The 22,917-nt window shown below is 31.7% G+C and overlaps 1 protein-coding gene across 1 annotated transcript in view; it reads right to left on the reverse strand.

The window, feature by feature from the left end:
- The window catches only part of LOC145666236 (sodium channel protein Nach-like), a 136,122-nt gene extending 115,207 nt beyond the window's left edge, over positions 1 to 20,915 (reverse strand). The window contains exons 1-3 of the mRNA XM_081733302.1: positions 20,884 to 20,915; positions 14,135 to 14,219; positions 1,586 to 1,868 (exon numbers count right to left, since the gene is read on the reverse strand). Coding sequence (XP_081589428.1) covers positions 1,586 to 1,868; positions 14,135 to 14,219; positions 20,884 to 20,915 — 400 coding nt within the window. The remainder of the gene's footprint in view (positions 1 to 1,585; positions 1,869 to 14,134; positions 14,220 to 20,883) is intronic.
- Between the last annotated feature and the right edge of the window lie 2,002 nt (positions 20,916 to 22,917).

Consider the following 22,917-nt stretch of genomic DNA (forward strand, 5'->3'; position numbering starts at 1 on the left):
ACTTGTTAATATTTCACAATAATTTTGACTCATACTGTAGTACAACTAAGATTGTTCCTTTTTTATTTATTTCTTCTTTTCAAAATTTAACACAAACCTAAACTTAGGTCAAAGTTAATAAAATTATGTAACATAAAGGTAAATGCCTTAAAATGACCTTAAGTTGGTTATATTTTTATATTTTATTTACCTTTACCCCAAAACTCGCTAATACAAATGTCAATAAAGACACAATTATATATTACGATGAATTATAACAAGTTAATTAGTTTCTATTGTTGCGTACTTGACTTAATAATAGATTCAACTTTTCTGGATCAAGATCCATTAACAGAATGTATTACCTTTTGAACACAACTTCATGTTGGTAGTGAGAACTATTGTCAACTTTAATCTATTACTCTTTGCTAAATTAATTAAATAAGTTTTTTCAAGACGGTTATTTGTGTGTTGTTTAAGAATCATAAAACTTTAATCATGTATTATACTAATACAGTTATTTTCCATTTTCCTTGTCAAAGTTATCTTTTTCTAACGTAAGACCTCTGTCTCTTCTATGTCAAATCATAGTATTTCAAAAGCACTGCTTCGAATTAACAATGCAATATTTATACAATAAAGTTCATTAATTCAGATGGACTGTATGAGTTGAAGTTTTTTTCAGTATTGATAACAAACCAGATCAGTTACGTTAATTCATGAATAATTAAGAACACGGAACTTAAGGCTAGTACAAAATTGGTATTTAGAACTACTGCCATACTTGATGTTTGATATATTGAAGTCATTTAAGCTTCTAAATTTATGCAGAACAGAACAATATTGAATAACATCTACTTACAACAATTGATCCACGTTAAATAATTTTGTTTTTTCCATTTGACTATACCTATGACTTGCATTTTTAACTACTTGAATTGATTTTCAAGCTTAAAGTAATTGCGATTCTGATAACGCAGCCAATTTAAGAAACTAATTCTCTATGCTAAATGAAAGCAAAATGTTCCAATTTGCTTTACTTAGCAAATACATATAGAGAAAAGTTTATTTATAGTTTTCGCTGACTGTTTATTTTCTTTTAATACTTAAATTACCTTCAATCTTTCTTATACACATCTCGCCTTCTTTATTGCACTTCTTTTGATTTCCTGAAATACAAAATTATTTTATCAGGTTGGTTTGACCACTTATTAAACAATCAAAAAATCTTATTCCCCATAGATGTTTCTCCTTCATTCTTAGAAAATAGAAAACTAACATAATTGTTTATTTCTTTATACTAAACAAACTGCGACTAATACATTTCAATCATAGAATCGACTTATTCGTTCATCAAAATTTTGTATTACAAAGTAAAATTCTGTCTCCAAACATAGAATGTAATCACTTAATCATAAGTAATTTCAATTATGGAAGTCATCTGGTGAACCTTAAACCCTTTATATGCAATAATTGAACTGCTTTTTTAAATCACAGTTTTTAATCAAGTAAATATGAAGTTCAGGTATTCAATTCTAGAATCTATTTGATAAATGAAATATGTGTGTTTATTTATCGGATTTTATGATTAAATCAAATAATTTACCTATTGAGTATCCAATCAATCTATCAGTACAGTTACATAGTTCCATCTTCTTTTCCACTTTGCATTGAGCGACACATGCAGTGTAACTATAGTACTGGAAAGCCCATAATCCTTCTGTTTCCTCTGGAAATTTACATTTTCTGGATTCAACCGGCATATTTCTGACGTTCTCATCAGAAATCTCATCAACTATAGTTGATAGATAATACGATTCTGAAAGCTGAGGACCAGCATCAATATTCTCGAGGTGGAGAGGAACTTCTATTTCTGAATGTTGTGTACTCTAAAAAAATTGAAGAGCAAAACCGCCATGTATTAGAATGTTATCTAGTTTTTACTATCAATATGTTGCGCGCTAAAGAAAGTCTTCTGATGTCATTAACATTTTATAAAGTTAGTATATTTCCCTTTCACGAATACAAACAAATCTCAAAATAGTGTTTGTATTTATAATGTTTCCAAGGTACAACTATGAGCAAAATAAATGACGCGTCTCTTTATTTTGAAGTTTTTGAAACTAACACCATTTTCCTTATATGCGAGAAATTTCTGAAGGTTTCCCCAGCAGGAAACGTCAATAACAAACCGTTTTTAATATTTGTGTTAGATATTAGCTTAATATAAATAAATTAGAAGCAAAAAACATTAAACCGACCGAAATTACGAGAATTACCTACTCTGCTAAAATGGAAAATTTTTAAGAACGCAAGGGAATTCTTCAGTTCAACAAGAAGCAATTACATGTATGTCATTGAGAGAAATGTGATTAAATCTACAAACAAAAATTTTAACAAAAAAGTTCTAATATGTCTTATTACGTGCATTATCTGCGAACTCCAAATATATGAAATTACACTAAGTATTAACGTATAGATAGAGCAGAAAGTGGAAATTGCCTATTGTAAAGGACTAATTGGTAGCACGATTGTAATCAAAAATCGTCTTTACCGTAGGACAGGTTCAATTCACGTAAGAAAAGAAATAGCTCAGTTAGTTAAGGCAACGAGTCTGTATGCCGGAGTTAGTTGGTTGGAACGCCATAGAAGTGCAACCGTCATTTCTATTATTATGGTTATTTTATTTATTTTTATGTGGGAAAGAATCAAATTGTAACATATGTGTAAAACTCATGAGGCTACCAAAAAAGAAAAAAATGTCGTTGTCGCACTTGAATTAGTGCCCCTAATTTTTGTTTGAAAACAGTTTCGTAATTATTTCCCCTGTGCTCACTGCTAACTACATGCTCACTGGTGCATAACGAATGTTTTCCAGTAAATGTTAATTCTAATTTGGAAATTTTATAAAGTTTCACTAGATAGTCTGTTTTCCAGTAAATGTTAATTCTAATTTGGAAATTTTATAAAGTTTCACTAGATAGTCTTCTATTTACATTTTTGTACACTTTGATAACAGGTTTTCCTTTTAAATGTTTAATTTTCCTTATATATATTTAATTACGTAAAAGGTTTACAATGTATTTGTTTTAAATTGAAATTATTTTGAATTTACTACATGAGATAAGCAATCCGAAGGAGAAGAACTCACGTAACTGATATTCTACGTAAAAGCAACAAATTGTAGATTGATGATGCTTCTTAACTTCAGCACATAATCTTTACATTAGAGATTCAGACAGAAATTTTTTTTTCTCCCCTATGACCACCCGTCTTAAATCACTACATACCTTGGTTCGTCTTACCTAATTTCGGTGCTCCAAAGACATTCATATAATAATAATAATGTTTGAAATATGTTTATTACAAGGAGACAGCAATACAGCCACAAGTGTCCCTTGCAAGAAAAAAATGTTTTACATAGGGCGCATGCAAACCGAATAACATCATACAACTGATTATACAAAAATGGATGAAAAAAATAAAATATTTGTTAAAAAATAACAAAAACATGCAGTATCTATTACAAACTGGAAATACAAAAATAACAATAGTGAAAAAGAAGCATGATTAACATGCATATATAAAAATGGTATAGCATATAGGATTAATATACAAAGTGAAATTCAAAAATAGATTATTATTAACCATGTAGTTATAACAGTTTACAAAAAAAAGAAAACAGTAAAAATCAAAAATACACTTTGTAGCTGTTTCCATAATATAAATTTTTTTTTTGAAGTGGAACGCTTCGGTAAAATACACAGATTAACAAGGCTAATAATGCTAATGACGAAAAAAATAATTTAAAAAATCCTATGCCACAAATAAAAAATCCATTACTTAGTTTTCCTTCTTACTGTTTTCATTATTATTATTTTTAATGCAGTATACGTAGTAAAGAAGGAATTAAGCATAGAGGAAAAGAAAAGATGATAGGAAAATGAAGACGATGAACAAAAAAATAAAAGAATCTTGCAAATGGCACGTTACAATCTTTACTAAGTGACATCCAGAAATATAATAAAAATAAGAAAAAAACATGTGTGTCTGTTCATAATTAAAAATTCTTACAATTTGACTTTAAAAAAATACAAAATATATATATGAAACAAATCCATTCAATATTCCGAAGAATACAAAACCAAATTAAGAGAAATAGTTGCTAGCCTAATGACGTTAAGAAATTTCATATTTTATTTAAAAAAATTAAAAAGTAATTCACGCACCTTCTTGAACTTCTTATGAAACAAATCCAGAACTGGATAAAAGTTATTAGCTGTTTCTATACTTTTATATATAGAAGACCTAGTTAGATATTTACTAATAAACGGAACAAATTTCCTAATGTTTCTGTGAGGAATTTTTAAAGAAAAAAGTTCTCCAGAACAAAATCCCCATGCATAATTACATGAAAAAATTTCAAGTCAAAGAGCCGACGCCTGTCAGACAGAGGGGTAAGATTAAGATCCATCCCTATGTCTGACAAGCTGGCCCCTCCTTTTTCTTTAAACTTCCATTTTAACCAGGCTAGAAATGAATTTTGAACTGATTCAATTGAAGAACTAAAATATTTTGCTTCACTGTTCCAAATTACCGTACAATATTCAAGATGAGACCTGACATTGCACATATAGAGAATTTTGCAGGTGTTAACATTTGTAACATTTCGACATATCCATTTAATCATTGTTAAATTCCCGCTAGCTTTGGAGATAACAACCTGAAGATTTTTCTGAGAAAGCAATTTCTCATCAAATATTACTCCTAAATCTCTAACATGCTTAATGAATTGGATATGTTGATTTCCTATCCTGTATTTGTAGATGAAAGGGTTAATTTTCCTCGAAAATGTTGTTCCTTGCGTTTTGCTAAAGTTTAAGGTTAAGGAATTCTCTTCGGACCACTTGACTATGATGTCTATATATTTCTTGCAAAATATCTTGATTTTGTTTGGACTTAATTTGACTGAAAATTTTAATATCGTCAGCCCATAACAGATATTTACAAGTTAAATCAACACAAATGTCATTTATATACAGCAAAAACAATAGTGGACCAAGATTAGAACCCTGAGGTAAGCCGGAGGTATTACTATGAATAGCAGACAGTTTCCCTTTATATTTTACGATAAATTTCCTACAATTTAAATATGAAGTCAACCAATCAATAACACAGTTAGGCAGGTTATATCTTTTTAGTTTGTTTATCAGTAAATGATGTGGTAAGTTATGAAATGCCTTTGCAAAGTCCAAGTAAATAGCGTCAATTAGACCACCCGCCCAAATAACTGGAAGGGTATAAAGCATAAGACTTGCTAAATTAGTTATTACACATTTACCAGCCATAAATCCATGTTGGTTTATATTAATGTCATTCTTCACTTTATTATAAGCATATTTATAAATTATTTTCTCAATAATTTTCGGAATTACCTTCATTACAGAGATTGGTCGAAAATCATTCGTTCCACTAGTTTTAGGTATGGTTGTTATAGATACCAATTTCCATACATCAGGATATTTGCAAGTGGATAGACACCAGTTAAACAAAGAAGACAATATTGGTGCGATTATTTCACATATTCCTTTAATGATAAAAGCTGGAATTCCGCCTAACCCACATGACGATTTAATCTTTAAAGTTCTGATAGCTTCCAATACATGTTGAGGAGTAATTTCTGGGGGTTTAACTTGACCAAATTCTTCAAATGAACATTGCTTATTAATAACACTAACCCAGAAAGTCTGAAAGACAGACGAAAAATAGTTGGCAAACTTTTCCTCCAACATACTATTATCGGCCAACAAAACTTCGTTGTCAATAATACCAGATATTACCTTATTTTTTAGGGCCACTTACGTATTTCCAAAATTTTTCAGGAGCTATTGTAAGATCATTTTCAATTTTACTAAAATGAATTTGTCTTTCCACATTTAATTGCTTTTTGAAAGCTCTTCTACAATTAGAAAAGACTACATAACCTTTTTCACATTGAGAAGTTTTGTATTTTTGTGAGCCTGATTTTTTATTTTCAATAAAGAGATCCATTTTTTTGAATACCATAAGGAAAATTAAGATTTTTTAGGCCTAGATTTAGGAATATTACATTCCATTGGAGATTTAATAACTTCCTCTAGTTTGCAAGCTGCTAAATTGAGATCGTTACTTAACAATATTACACCAATCAGCATTAGCAATTTGAAGATACAAGGATAACTAGTCACCTTTAGAATATAAAACATTTTCAGTGGACTCATATACTTTACAAACAATGGATAAAAATACTTTAGTTACAATCGAATAATGGTGTACATCAGGAGCTACCATATACTCATCGTGTCTTTTGGACACTATAGATGCGTTAGTTAAAACTAAATCCAAATCTGATACCATTGGTTCAACACTTAGATTCGTATTATCCATAAAAGTTGACAATAACTGAAACCTGACTTTCGAGTAATGGTGTATTCCTGGTAAAGGTTCTTTATTTAACCAATCTATTTTGGATATATTAAAATCTCCAAAAAAAAATAATACATCATTTTTCAACAGATCAAGTTTACTGGAGATACAAGTTAGATAGTTCTCAAATACTTCAAGAGGATAAGTTGCATGAAAATATACACAAGAAAATAGAAGATTTTTTTTTGATTTACACCTTAGTTCAATCCAAACACATTCATTTACACCTTCCAAATCATATCTTCGAAACACCTGAAAATTATTTCTGACAGCAATTAAAGAACCACCTCCTCTTTCACCTCCTTCCACATCGTAACACCTGTTCGGTTTGAAACAAGTATAAGTATCTGGAAAATAATCCCGATCATCATGAATTTCAGATAACCAAGTTTCAGTTACAGCCACAATAGCATAGACAGAACTAGAAATTGTGGAGACAAACTCATTACTTTTAGTACGCAGTCCACGAACATTCTAGTACCAAATTTTAAGACTTTCCATGCTTAGCATGAGAGTCAATATTCCTACGAAGTTCATCCTGATTCCGTAATTTTCCAACGAAAGGACCAATTAAAAGATCTCTAGGCCACACCTCAGGATCACTTATAATAGAAGTCTTGTTAATTTATTATTATTATTATTATTATTATTATTATTATTATTATTATTATTATTATTATTATTATTATTATTATTCCTTAATATGCCACCCTTACATAATGTAGTAACCTTACACATCTTAGTTTAAAGTGCTTTCTTTAGTAATAATTTGAGCAACCACGTAACAAAATTTAAAATATAGGAGAGGCACGAGGTTTTATTCCAAACACCCTTCCAAAAGAAAATATTTAATTTCTGATAAGCAGGGTAGACAAAACGAATAAAAAATATATTTAGAGCATTCTTTCCTCCGTGAATGGAATATCACGTAGCATTTCTTATTCTGCCGAAGATGACCATAGTCCGTTATGATTAGGTAACAAAAGAAATACGTAATATATTTATAACACCCCTTGGCTGTAATATTACAGCATCTTTATTTGTTCGAGGGAGCCCTATACAACCAAGAGTGACAAAAAAGAATAGGAAAAGTGTCTAAAAATTACAAACATTTTATATTTTTCCAGAAGCATGGCAGTGTATACACAGCATTGCTTTCGTTAACAAGTGTTTTGCTTATAAAATTAGGCAGAATAAACTATTGCCGTTCGTTGCTCTAGAGGGATTTGTCCAGGATAGTTTGGTGTCGGGCTAATAACGATGAGTATGTTTATTTACATCACCGTTAAGGAAATAGCAAACTTTCTGGAAGGAACTTACTTAGGAAACACCAGATCCTCCTTATACTTAGCCAGAGTCCATTCTGGGAAATTGCATCTGGTGTTCTGGGTGAAAATTCTATGGGACTATCAGAAAAATATATTCCCGTTTCCACGCTGATGGTAGAATTTCTGAAAGATTTATTGAATTACGTTCGAAGCATAGGCGTACATACCGCCCCCGCAACCCTGTGGCATGGGGTCCGCACAAGCTGCAAACAAAAAAAAAAATATATAGAAAGTACGCAGGGGCGGACCAGGCCAAATTTTCATCCTGGCAAAATGACTTTTTGGCGGCCTCCCCCGAGTACTAGTCTATATTATACATTTTATCATAGTCTTTTTTAATAGTTTATACCCATTTTTAAAAAGACATTCATTACCTAGGAAAACTTCACAAACAATATGGCCCGCTATAAACAATACGAACTCCGCCCCCCATTTGCTCTAGTGGCCAGCCCGCCTGCCTTCTGTGCTCCCTGGTCCAATCCCCGATGGGTTGCTATTGAACGATAAACGTGGTTCGGATTCCACTATAATCAGTATCCACATCTCCTTTGGCCATTAAGCATAACCGTGGAACGCTAAACTCAAGCAAGCAAACAAACAATAATTACTCCTCCTCCACTCTTTATTCTACATGTCATCCCTCCATTTTTCGATAGAGTCCCCTTAGTACTATGAAACTCTCTTCTTTCATGGTGAAATGGAAAACGATTATGTAATTGCCGCTACTTTACAAGAATATAAAACAAAAAAGTCAGTAGAAAACACATTATAAAATTTACCTTGTGAGGCTCGTTTTGGCGCACCTATGACTCTGGCGCTCCGGGCAGTCGCCCGGGTTGCCCAGGCCTTGGTCCCCCAGAAAGTAAGGACGCATAACTAAGGGCTGCGGAGGAGAGGTTCACCTTCATGTTATGCCACTAGTTTGACGTGTTTGAAATGGTCAGTAACTGATCGGTTGCTTAAATAATTTCGACGATTACTGATATTGAAAGTTTAGCTAAGACAAAGTTACCTAACCAACTACATTTGATATCGCGATGTCACAATTTCATTTTTCCTCACGTAGAAAAAGAGAAAAACAATAGTAATACAAACCCTTACTCGTATTGGGCTCGAACTAACAACCTAATTCGTACAGACTAGTTGCTCTAACCAGCTGAGTTTCGATTTCTTACGCGAAAGAAATCTGTTATATTATGCATGCTTTTCATTATGATCGTCCTGTTAATTTATTCTTTCGATAGGTAATTTCCACTGTTTGCTTTATCTATATAAATAAATGTATAGAATCATATATTAAGAGTCTTTGGGTAATGTTGTGTAGTAATTTTGCGACAAAAATACTTGCTTAAATGTATTGCATGCTATGATTTGCCCTGATTGTCTATTCCTATGCTGGTTGGAAAACATACGTCAAAACTGTTGGAAGTAATACAAACACGGCTTAAGAACACGTACTGAAACGACTTATCACTCGATTGACATTCAGGGTAAATCACCAAATGGTAGCTATAAGCGAAATGTCAGCATGCATTTCTGTGGAGTTCTGTTCAGTATCACGTTTGTTCTTAGGAGTGTTATTTTACAAACCTAACCTTTCGATACAGCGCAATGGCAGAGAACCAAAGGAAAGGAATTCTTGCCCTTGTTAAGGTGGGGTACCGCCATGTGCAATAAAAATATCGCGTCTCCTTGAAGTGATACTTTATGGAAAATAATTCGTTTTCCTTTATATATTCGAAGTTTCTGAGGGTTTCAAAATGAAGAAACGTTACTGACAAACAAGGACGCATTTACGGATGGGTTCAGGGTGTCCGGACCCCCTCTGAAACCCCAACTTCTCTGTAAATTTAACCTAAATTGGGGTTTATTTTAAAAATTTTATTATAATTTATTCTAATATTGAAATCAGACCACCCAAATAGCTTTGGACCGCTCCCGAAATAAATTCCTGCATACGTGTCTGCTATAAAAATATATTTTCAATATATTCGTTAAATAATAAAGTAACATAACTAAATTAGGAGCAAAAATCTTCAACACGGGCTAATTTTTGTACACTACCAATATTGTTAGAAGGGATATTAAATACAAAAATTTCTAGTCAATGCTGAACCTTGGAACTTCATTCTGAACAGCAAATATATTTTCGAAGTACACTCAGTCCTAGCCAGAAGGTATTGTAAGCGTGTCACGTTTGCCAACATCATACGGAAACAAATGAATGCTGAATTGCATTTTAACCGGTTCGTACTACTTTTACTACTACTACTTTTGCTATGGATCTGTAAAGTACAAGGGCAAACTTATTTTAATTAAAGACGTTTAATGAAAATTTTAAAAAATAATCGTTAAAACACTTTTTTAATATTATTTATAATCATTTTCAAAGAAATATGTGTTATATTTTTTTTAATAACTCTCTTTAGACAGGGTATGAACGCACACCGAAACCAATCTTCCTTACTAGTATGTCGCGCTAGCTCACTCGGCTACGAGATCCGACAGTATCTGACGTTTACTTTCTGCCATATTTAGGGTATGACTCATGATGTCACCAACAGGATCACGATATAGACGTCAATATTTTTCCTACATTGCAGAACCCCACGAAATTTCATCATTGTCTACTCGAACTGAAATTGTCATTTGGAGCAAACACTTAATATGTAGCCAAAAATTTCTATAAAATAGACGAAAACTTTGAAATTTTTAAGAATTTTATTATTTTTGCCTTTTCACATAAGAGGGTTATACCCTCTAAACCGAAGACCCCCCGAGATTTGATCATTGACCACTCGGACTAAACTTCTCATTTGGAGCCAAAACTGTAATATGAAGCCAAAAATTAAACTTTTACATCAATTTGAACTGACTGGGTTTGGTTCATCCCACTATTATGTTTAGTTTAGTTAAGTGGTAATTTGTGACAGCTTCACATTGTCAAAAGAATCTTTCACTTCGCCGTCCCCCCCCCCCCCCGCAGAAGTAAGTGTTGGATCTGCCACTAAAATCAATAGACACTTTTCCTATTCTTTTTGTAACCCTTGGTTATGTAGAAGCTCCCTCGAACAAATAAAGTAGCGGTATATTACAGTCAAGGGGCGCTATATATTAGATATTTCTTTAGTTATCTACCGCTAACCGCACAGAGCCATCTTCTTTAGAATAAAAAAAATGTTACGTGATATTCCAATCATGAAGGGGGAGAGAATGCTATAAATATATTTATTTTCATTTTGTACGCACTGCTTATCAGAAATTTCTTGCTGTTGGGAGGGGCAAAATAAAACGTCGTGCCGCCTCCCACATGGTTGCTCAAATTATTACTAAAGAAAGCATTTTAAACTAAGATTCTAAGGTTAGGCATTAGGTAAGAAAGCATTAGGTAAGGATGGCCATATTCAGGATTACTATTATTATTATTATTATTAATATTAATATTGTTGTTGTTGTTGTTGTTGTTGTTGTTGTTATTATTAATATTAATATTGTTGTTGTTGTTGTTGTTATTATTATTATTATTATTATTATTATTATTATTATTATTATTATTATTATTATTATTATTATTATTATTATTATTATTATTATTATTATTATTATATGAATGTCTTTGGAGCAACGAAATTGTGTAAGACGAAACATGGAATGTAGAGATTTAAGATGGGTGATCATAGGGGAGGGAAAAAGGATTTATTCTCTTTGATTCTCTAACGTAAAGATTATGTGCTGAAGGTAAGAAGCATCATTATTCTACAATACATTTTACGTAGAATATCAGCTATTTCAGTTCTCCTCCTTCGAGCTACTTACCTTATGTGGTAAATTCAAAACAATTTCAATTCAAAACAAAACACATTGTAAAAGTTTTCCGTAATTAAACATCTAGGGAAAATTAAACAAACAAGTAGACAAACAAGTAGATGGAAGACTATTTAATGATAAACATTGTGAAACGTTATAAAATTTCCTAATTATCATTTACTGGAAAACATTCTTTATGCACCAGCGAGCATATTGTGAGCAGTGAGCACAAGGGAAATAATTACGAAACTGTTTGGAAACAAAAATTAGGGACACTAATTCAAGTGCGACAACGACATTTTTTTCTTTTTCTTTTGGTATCCTCATGAGTTTTACAAATATGTTACAATTTGATTCTTTCCCATATAAAAAATAAATAAAGTAACCATAGTAATAAAAATGAAAATTAAATTTCTATGGGATCGAACCAGCTACCTGCGGCATACAGACTCGTTGCTTTAACTAACTGAGCTATTTCTTTTCTCACGTGAATTGAACGCGTTCTACGGAAAAGACTATTTTTCATTACGATCGTGCTACCAATTCGACCTATTCCATAGGTAATTTCAACTATTTGCTCTATCTATAAGTTAATACTTAACATATATTCACATATTTGGAGTTCGCAGATAATGCACGTGATAAGACATATCAGAAATGTTTCGTTAAAATTTTCGTTTGTAGATTTAATTCATATTTCTCTTAATGTCATAGGTGTCCCTGCTTCTTTTTGAACTGAAGAATTCCCTCGCGTTCTTGAACATTTTCCACTTTAGCAGAGTTGGTAATTCTAGTAATTTCGGTCAATTTAATGTTTTTTGCTTCTATTTTTTTATTTTAAGCTAATATCTAACACAAATATTAAAAACGGTTTATTATTAACGTTTCCTGCTGGGGAAATCTTCCGAAATTTCAAACATATAAAGAAAAGGGAGATATTTAAAAAAGAACATCAAAATAAAAAGACGAGTCATTGATTATGCTCATAGTAGTATATACTAAAGCGTTTCTGCTTAGGATAATCACAAACATGATAAACGGAAAGGTATAGAAGACAATGTATGAAAAATATTAAATTTCTCAATTGTGTAGATGAATAACAAAAGGTGCAAATCTAAGTAATATGTTACATGATTGAGTGGCTACGGGAAGAAAATGGTAGGTGTACCTTATGTGAAATTGAGTTGTTACCTGGAATGGATGGAATCAAACAACAATACAGTATGTAAGTAGTTTCAATTCCGAAATATACCAGCAGATCGCAGAGAAAGTTTCTTTGGCATGTGACATTGCTTTTGATTGCATTGGAGATGTTACTCGAAAATTATTTAATAGAAAAATGTAACATATCATTGTCTTTTCCGAAGCCGGTTACTTATACATTAATCATATTTAGTTTGATTATATTGTGAGGATCCCCACCTTCAGCGGAAGCACGTGTTACTACAATATGCGCTATTATTTACAAACAATACAAACAGACGAGAAACTACAGCAAAGACAATGGAGCCCGAGGACGATCAAACCACCAACAAACCATCTACAAAAGCGAAACCTGAAGAAGAACCAGATATCAGTTTGACCGCTGATCAAATAACCTACACCTGCTCCCGAGGTTATCTTTGGACCTAAAGCCGAGGTCGCTTTGGACTACGGATCCTAACCACAACTAAACCTCGCGAAGCTACTTTGGGCTGAGGAGGTTTCCTGCAAGTATTCACCTCAAACCCTGAAAATGTTCTGGAGACTGCTATGAGCAAAAGGATCACTGTGCAAAACACCTTTCTCCTTCATCTTGGTCACTCATAAGGAACGACATTATTATATTGCTCTTTGTAAATTCAAAGATAACCGTATTTAGATTTTATAATAAAATTGGTGAAGGAGAAACACACTTACGGTTATTGACTCTACCTGAAAGACATTACAATATATTTCATATGGCTCAATAGATTATAGCTGTTCTTTATAATCCACAATATGTGACACGTGAAACGAAAAAAATATATATAGAGGAGGATGAAGCAGATAAAGTGCTATTGCATCAAAAGTAGAGAAATATAAGTGGCAGTTCTCCTATAACGACGTTCGTGTACTTTTGAAGGTACCATAGTTACTATCTGTCACCTTTGTAAATCACGCAAAAGTTGAGGATGAAAGAGAAAATGTGTTAAAGAAAGGAAAAGAAAAAGAAAAGGAAAGAAGAGATTAGTTGTCAGACATTGTTACACCTAAGCATTATAAACATGGTTAGGAGCTCACTCAAACGACAAACTCAAACGCTCAGGAAATTATCTTTAACATAGGTAAGTTCGCGCTTACTTAGATGTGTTGTCATTATAATATAAGAAGATTAATATTATAATCTTATAGAAAATATTATAATATATATAATATTATATATATTATAGAAACAAGAGAAGTATTTCTGAAATTTGTCACTTAGCCACTTGGTTCGGCTTGGACCTGTTTTTGAAAATGTTATATATAGGTCCTTTGCATTATCATGAATTACAAATACGTAATAAACTATCGTAAAATATAAAAGTGCTTACCAGAATATTTCTTCCATTTGTTAATACAAGAAACTCTAATAACACTTGGTCTTTCATTGTGAGATACTTTTCCATCATTTGTACCCTGAAAAAGATGCAAAAATATAAAAATACAAACAAATGTACTCGTACGCCCCCCTGTGGTCAACATTTTGTGGATAATACTCGACGATTTGTTTCTTTCCCTGTGTTGCCACCCATATTGTATTCTTGCAAGTGAATATAAGATTTATATTTGGAGAACAAAAGCTCTTAAATACATAATTCTATAATTTCTATCCAATTTAAAGGAAAAGAATGAGAGATGAAAAAGTATTCGACCATTCCTTCGAAAGAGAATTCCAAACTTTGGTGTACGTAACAGGGAATACAAATCCCGTATTTCAAAATGAACCATGAAAACATATAAAACATTTCGTGTAACATGTTTGTGCACCAGTTAAACTGATTGTGTAGATTCTTTCTTCTTTTAACCTGGGATAGGTTGGTATATTACTGCATGACGAAAGTAGATGAAGTATTACCTAGTCCGAAATGCACAGAAAACATTCGGTACATGTGTTGACCAAGTACACAGAGTGCATTTTGCGAGTTGAGTTTCAAAAAATCCCATCTTTTACACAGACCAGCTTATAAAAATGGTTAATATATAATGTAATTCTTTATATCTTACATCTTCCAAGATCTGATGAAAACATCTTCCGCAGATCCTTATCTTATGAATTAAATGTCTCTCATACCAAATCTTATACTAAAATTCCAAGTTCTACGATCAATAATTTCATGGTAATCTGATGATGAGTGGGTCAGTGGTATATTAATCTATCAATCCTTTATAGATATATAGTAAGAGATACAAATATACTAAATTGAACGTCTTATATGCAGCAACAAATCGACCTTTGTATTCTTGAACTAACATCCTAAACGCATGGTTTTCCCATTTTAGTTCTGTGCAGTTCTGACGGCAGTGTTGAAGAGTGGGTATGGCTATTTACTGTGAAGCTGAGTGTAAAGGTAGGACGTCATAATTCAGTAAAGAAAGTTTGCAAATATAACGAAAAGAAACGCACTAATAATAATAATAATAATAATAATAATAATAATAATAATAATAATAATAATAATAATAATAATAATAATAATAATAATAATAATAATAATAAACTTTATTTTACGTGCTGAGAACAGCTAAAATACAGCAAAAATATAGCACTTCGTCTTATTCTACATTATTTTAGCAATGAATATATAGTACTAGTGATAAAATTATGTTTACATCTATATCATAAATTATTAATAATAAAAACATTGACAGTGTAGTGTACGTCAATTATTAAAACAAAGAAGTGTCAAATATTAAAAGTAAAAAATATATATATAAAAATAAAAACTACTAAGTGATATTTAAAATTCTAAAATAAAGTCATATTTTAAAGTATGCATTCATTATAGCTTTCTAAAATCCTACAGATTAAAATATGTTTTCTATTATGCGGTTGCAATAAAATTTTTGCCCTTGCACCATATGTTGGAACTTTAAAATCAACATTTTTAAAAATATAGTCTGAGGTATATTGGTTGTCAAGTAACTTTCCTACAAATACAGATTCAATTAATTTTCTCCTGTCAGCCTGTCGTTCCAAATTAAAATACGTTATCCAATATTCATACGCGCTAGAATAATAGTCAAGTCCTAACTTAAAACAAAGTATTCTAATAAAACACTTTTGCACCATCTCGAGTTTGTTTACGAGAGTTTTTGTTAGGCTGTTCCAAGTCACTGATGCATATTCTAGTTTCGACCTTACCAGTAATTTATAGAAGAGTACATATGTATTTGATTGACAGAAAGCAGGCCATTGATTAAAGAGGTAACCGATTATTTTTCTTGCTTCATTACATACATTTTGTATATGATCACCAAAGCGTAGTGACCTGTCAAATGTTACACCTAAATCCTTTATTGTGTCAACTTTCTGTATTACAGTACCTTGTATTTCGTATTGACTTACATAGTATTGCGATTTGTTACTGTAGATCATGCACTTAGTTTTCAGACAATTGATACTCATACTATTATCCTTACACCACTCATAATGATTTTATTTAATTCATCTTGTAGCCTATCGTTGTCCTCAATATTATTTACTACACTAAAAAGCTTAATGTCATCAGCATAAAAGAAAACATTTGAATGATTTAAGACTGTTGGTAAGTCATTAATAAAAATAGAAAAAAGTAATGGGCCCAGAGGAGAACCTTGAGGAACACCGTTACTAATGCTGGCTGAAACTGACATGACATTTCCGATTTTAATTTTGTATGTTCTACCAGTCAAATAGCTTTCAAAAAATTTTAGGTACAAGGGTGTTACATCTGTATTTGACAGTTTTTTTTTAACAGTAATCTATGGTCAACTGAATCAAAAGCTTTACTCATGTCAATGTATGTGACATCCGTTTGTGATCTACTTTTCATTGCATAGTAGATAAAATCCGTTATTTCACAGAGATTGGTTAGAACTGATTTCCCTTTATAAAAGCCATGCTGTGATTTTTGCAATATATTTTTTACATTAAAAGACAAGTGTTTCTGAATGATGGTTTCAAAAATTTTAGAAAATATGTTCAATAAGGTTATCGGCCTGTAGTTGTTCGGATTTAACTTGTCATTATTCTTGTAAACCGGTACCACTTGTACATGTTTCCATTTAGATGGGAATGACCCTGTTCTTAATGAGGTATTGTATATTTTTGACAAGACTGGCGCTATTTCTTTCGAACATGCTTTAAGTATATAATTTGGAAAGCTCCCAGGTCCTGAAGATGCTAATGGCCGAAGTTTACCTATTACTTCAGTAACATCATTTTCACATATTACTTGAATCGTTTTATTATTGCTGTTCAGATTACTAACTACAGCACAGTCTAGGGTATTAACTTTTAAATTAAAATTATTGTAAAATACATCTTTAAAAACTTCAGCAATTTGCCTTGTCCCTGTAATGGTGGTACCATTGAACAAAATTCTATTTGGTACACTTTTGTCTTGAGACTTTTTAAAGTTATTCCAAAAATACACTTTGTTGGTACAAATACTCTTCTCCAACTGCTCAAAATAACTTTTTAAAGTTTATTGTACATTCTTTTAACATTTTTTCTTAAAACCGAAATTTTTTCATAAATGACTAAATTACCAGTTTTCTTAAATTTTACAAAATATTTTACAATATTTGACAATTTTACAAAATATTTTGTTTTTTTTATTAATTAATGCTTTTAACTCTTTAGTAATCCAAGGAGCTTTGTATTTCTTCTTTTGTATAATATGCTTTCTCGGTACATTTGCTTTAAATATATCTTCCAAACAATTATGCAATATATTGTTACATACATATATTCTTACATACAATTATGCAATATATTCTGCATTTACATTTCCTGAAAACCTATCTACTTTCATCTCATTTTTAATGTTCTCGTATAATTGATAGAAGTCTGCTCTTACATACTCATATAACTCACCTTGAGCTAGAGCTGTATCTGCATTTAAGAAATTTAACTTTTCGTCAACCTTCCATTCGAATACGAAAGGTGGATGAAACCTATCTACCTTGACTAATGGTCTCACATCAAACCATATTGAGCATTCAGTAATATCAGTTAGAACAAGATCCAATATATTATACGGCAATAATAATAATAATAATAATAATAATAATAATAATAATAATAATAATAATAATAATAATAATAATAATAATAATAATAATAATAATAATAATAATAATATAAAACCGAAACTTTTGCAGGGAAAAATCTTAAGAATGTTTTTTGTTCATTCATATTCAAATTTCGTATCTCTTCAATTATTTGTAATTGCATCTAACAAAAAAAATAATTTCAAAAACTTATATGAAAATTTGCGTTTATTCATTCAGTTACAAAAGAAATAAAATATTATCGCTCACATCTTTAGAAATTTTACGAGATTCTCACTTTGTTTGATAATAAAATAATAGTATGCGTCCCTTCGATCTTCCAAAGTCCACAAAACTAATGTAAAATATTCCTTCTAGTAGAAGCCATTAGGCATTTTATATTAGTTATTAATGTTCGTTTTTTATATTGTTCTCAAATATCAATTAAATTTATATAAAGTTATATATAGTATCTAGGGATATTTTTTTCTTTTACAAAAGCAGCAGAACTTATCTAATTTTATTACTTTAAGTGTGTATTTGCTGATCTCTGAAGAAGCAAATTATGAAAAAAAAATGTAATAACTTTCGTTACAGTTCAGTAATTTACCATTTTCTGATTAAATGAAAAATATAATCATTTATTCACATTTATGATTAAGTTCAGTGCAAAGAGAATCTAAAGGGTTTACTTACCTCGTTTGCTTAGAATTAAATGAAAAACATGATGGATTATCTGATGGAATAACATCAATATAAGAACAACAATTAAATGGAACTCCATCTATAGAACATTTTGGATAGACTTGTTGACAGGGCCTGCAAAACCAATATCAATTTTAAGTCAGCAGGGTGAAAGAGGAAACCACAGGATCTTATTTTAACTTTTCAGAGTACGTCAAATTTGAGTCTCTCACTAAGCACTTTCGCGTGTAACGCTGAATTCTGCCTGAAATATTTACAAAAGTAGTTGTTCATAATCTTTCTAAACGCTTGAAGGGACGTGGGTTTAGAAGTGTAATGCAGAGAACACTAAATACATGGAAGTGCGTCGCGAACGTGATACGGCAAACTATGGATGCGTTAAAATATTAAATAATACTTTTGATAAAGTGGATACTTTCAAATATCTAGGTTGAATATTAACAGACAAAAAAAAATATTCACGAGGAAATTAAATGTCGACTAAAAGCAGGGAATTCGTGTTACTATTCAGTTCAAAATCTCTTGTCGTCGGGAATTCTGTCGAGGAATTTGAAGCTTAAAATATACAAAACGATAATAATGCCTGCTGTTCAGTATGGTTCCGAAACATGGTCGCTTACACTTAGAGAAGAACATAGACTGAAAGTATTTGAGAACAAGATCCTGAGACGAATATTCGAACCCAAGAGGACCGGGAATGGGGAATGGTGGAAACGTCATAACTACGAACTACATTTTATACGGTTTACCAAATATTGTTAGGGTCATCAAGTCTAGGAGGCTTAAGTGGGCAGGTCATGTAGCTAGGATGGTAGAAAATAGAAATGCCTTCAAAGTCTTGACTGGAAGACCAATCGGAAACGACCATTAGAAAGATTTAGGCGCAGGTGGGAGGACAATATGAAAATGGATCTCGCAGAGATAGGAATCCACAGTAGAAACTGGATAGATGGCTAACGATAGAAGTCTTCCTAATGCTCGTTGGCTAAGGATAGAAATCAGTGGAGAGCTTTTGTGAACGCGGCATTGAACCCCCAGGTTCCATAAGCCATAGAGTTAGTTAGTTATTTAGTTCTTCATAATATGTTGTTTCTTACTCAATAATGTAGGTTCCATTTATATATGTGTAAATTTAAATATATACTATGAAAGCAACTTGTTATTATTATATTTGTTTCGTTTGTTCATATTTACTTGTAAATCTTAGGAGCTATTTAATTTGAATTTCATCGACCAATACAAGAAAAAAAATGTTGGGCTGTGTTAATCTCCAGTATCATGACCTGCATCTCTATGATAAACTACAACAATGTCTGATCATATGAGTCACTCAAATGAATATGTTCACTTGAATATAATATATGTTTTTTTACTTCAATGTCCTGTATATAGCATGAATATGACCTTGATTGAAGTAAGCTTCAATGATGTGCTTTACCTTACAATCATTTCCGTATGTTACTAAAATTTATATTTATTCAGTCAAGAGGTAAAAAGGAAAATAAATTAAACTTTCCTCCTAACTTCTTTTCTGTATTTCGAAAGTTAAACTATAGGTTTGTTCAATTTTGAAGAAAAATATGTACGTTTTAACATTATTTGTCTAAGTTAAGGTGAAATCCATAGAATGTTCGTTTCAAGTCGACTATATAGATTAGCTGTTTTTTTATGGTAATTGATAGTATCGCGGCCTAATAAGTTTCGTTGTTAGTATGTAATGTACATGATAGATGATTTTATTTCAAGCTTACTCATAAAACACTGCCTATTTTTTTCACATCTTCCGGAAATCAAAGAATTTGATCAAAATAGTATCTATGTTATTATTTAGTACTTAGCAAGTAAAAATTGTTTGTTTTCGATTCGCTTACTGCATCAAATAATGGGCCGCGGTGGCTCAATAGTAGAGCATTCACCTCTGGTACATGGGGCTAGTGGTTCGATCCCAGCTCGCGCCAAGTGAGCTTTGTGGTGGACTAACACCTCGTGCATGGGTTTCCACGGAGTTTTTCCGTTTTCTGCCATTTTCTTAATTCCACCATTTCATTGGTTTCTCATGATGACTGTATCCTTTGTCCTAACCAGAATAACCGTAGGACGTAAAACTCCAAGATTTGATTTTTTCATTTTTCTGTGTCAAACAATATGCTTTCAAATTACTCATTACATCGTGGGTAAGAGCCAAGACCACCTGAAGAACATTGAATATTTTACTTAATGGTACCTTTTGCTTACCAGAATATTGCGTAAAGCTTATTAACGAAATATTGCTATTCACAAGTTTACACTTATTAGCAGAAGGGATATATTACTAAATTTAAGATTATGAACAGAAACTTACAAATTCATGATTTCTGGTTTGAAGTTACACATCGTTATCGTAGGCAAACTAGTGTTATAGTTGATATCATTTGTTTCTATCTCATATGTTACTGCGTTGTTGTAATAAGTATAGCAGAGGATTCGGGTAGCTATACAACCAAGAATGAAAAATGTGATCCACATTGACAACCAAAAGATTCTGAAAAAAAATGAAATATAATCATGCGGTTTTAATTAAATCCTGGAAAGGAGGAAAGAAAGAGTACGAAAGCCCAACTAATCAGTGAACTTTAAGGGTAGGATGAATAACACAAGGTGTGAGCATGAAGTAAAAACACTGAAATCGTTGGTGAATGTGTATCAATAATCCCTTTGCAATATAATCAGAATCCAGATATTAATTAAAAAGTAAATAACAATAAGTGTAAACTAAACAGGAGGAAAGACGCTTCTAATAACACAATAAAACATATTCATCAGACATTAAAGTTGTTCACAACGTTCTACACAACGTACATTTCATATTTTTATTCTTTAAAAGACAAGAACATACTAAGATATATGCTTCATATTTCTGAAGCACTTGCTTTCCTACAGAAGTATTAACTTTGTTTTATTTATGTCACGGGGATTAGAAGAAAAATTTAGTAATAGAAGCAAATGGATCGTCTCTAAATCAGTACAACGTTTGCTTAAGATTTTATATTATTTTCTCGGAACCTTTTAACCCAAAAATTATCCTTAAAGGCAAATATTAAAGGGTTGCACCAACTTTATAATAATAGGCAAATTCTAATAATGCCTTTGGTGCAAATGATTCGGATTCAATTCTCAGTGGGGGGGGGGCTCCTGTGTACTGGATCCCACGTTAAGCTATAGGTCCACGTCTCAAATAGCATCGATCCTGAAAGGGACACTAAACTTCAATCAACGAAAATTCACTATCAAAAATGTTTCTATTGGCAATTTATTATTTTAGGGTAGATTAAGCTATATTTTATGAAGATTCAAGTATAGGAGGTGAAAATTTGTTTTAGTATTATACCCGGTTATAATGCATGTACATACTTTTATTTTACAAAATGAAATTATTTTTTTTTCAGATGTTATATATATACAGGGTGTCTCAAAAGTCCCCTGACATAGGGTAATTCTTTTATTATCAGAGATACAACAAAATGTAACACGAGAAACCGTCTCCCAATGTAATATTTTCAATCTAAAGGTAAGGAATTTTTTAAATCAGAAGAGCCGTTTTTGCTGTACAATCTGTATGCTCTCAATGTTAAACAAAAATGCAACGTTGCCATTCAGCTGGACTCACAACATAAGTGAATGAAATTACTGTCTTTTACGCTAACGTATCGACGGCAAATCTCCATTTCAAACATGCCCCATTCACCTTACTCTTAATAAATTTATCCACCTCCTGCCCCACCTTCCCTTCCCCAAGCCCCTCTATTAATGGTAACGTTGCATTTTCGTTTAACATTGGGCGCATAAAGAGTGTACAGCCGAAACCGTTCGTCCGATTTAAAAGCTTCCTTTCCTTTAGATTGAAAACATCATATTTGGTTACGATTTTTCCTCTTACATTTTGTTCTAACATTTTGTTCATATAACAGCGTTACCCTTTGTGAATTAACTTCTTAGACACCCTGTATGTAAGTATCATTTAACTTAACTACGTCACAATATAATAACTAAGGCTAAAAATCATTAATTCTTCACCAACAGTAAGAGTTTCTGGAGTGTGTCACTGAAATAATACTTCAAGTGAGTCCATTATTTTTCAATATTAACAAACAGAGTGGCACAAAAGTAAGTGTACAGTCTCGTACTGACCGTCCGTGACATTTATATCATTTACTTATTGTTATCCATAAAGATATTGACGCTGTTTCTAGTTACCTCTTCTTAATTTATGTTCATTTATACCTTAACCTTGGAACAAACCAAAGCAAATAAATTCGTTGCCTTAATAAAGTAAAATGTCATACTTCATCGATGCTAGTCTGTATACCTACTTTTTGACCATTCTGTATATGAAATT

The sequence above is a fragment of the Thermobia domestica genome, chromosome 12 (assembly GCF_964235325.1).
Source record: "Thermobia domestica chromosome 12, izTheDome1.hap1.1, whole genome shotgun sequence".
NCBI classification, from domain to species: domain Eukaryota; kingdom Metazoa; phylum Arthropoda; class Insecta; order Zygentoma; family Lepismatidae; genus Thermobia; species Thermobia domestica.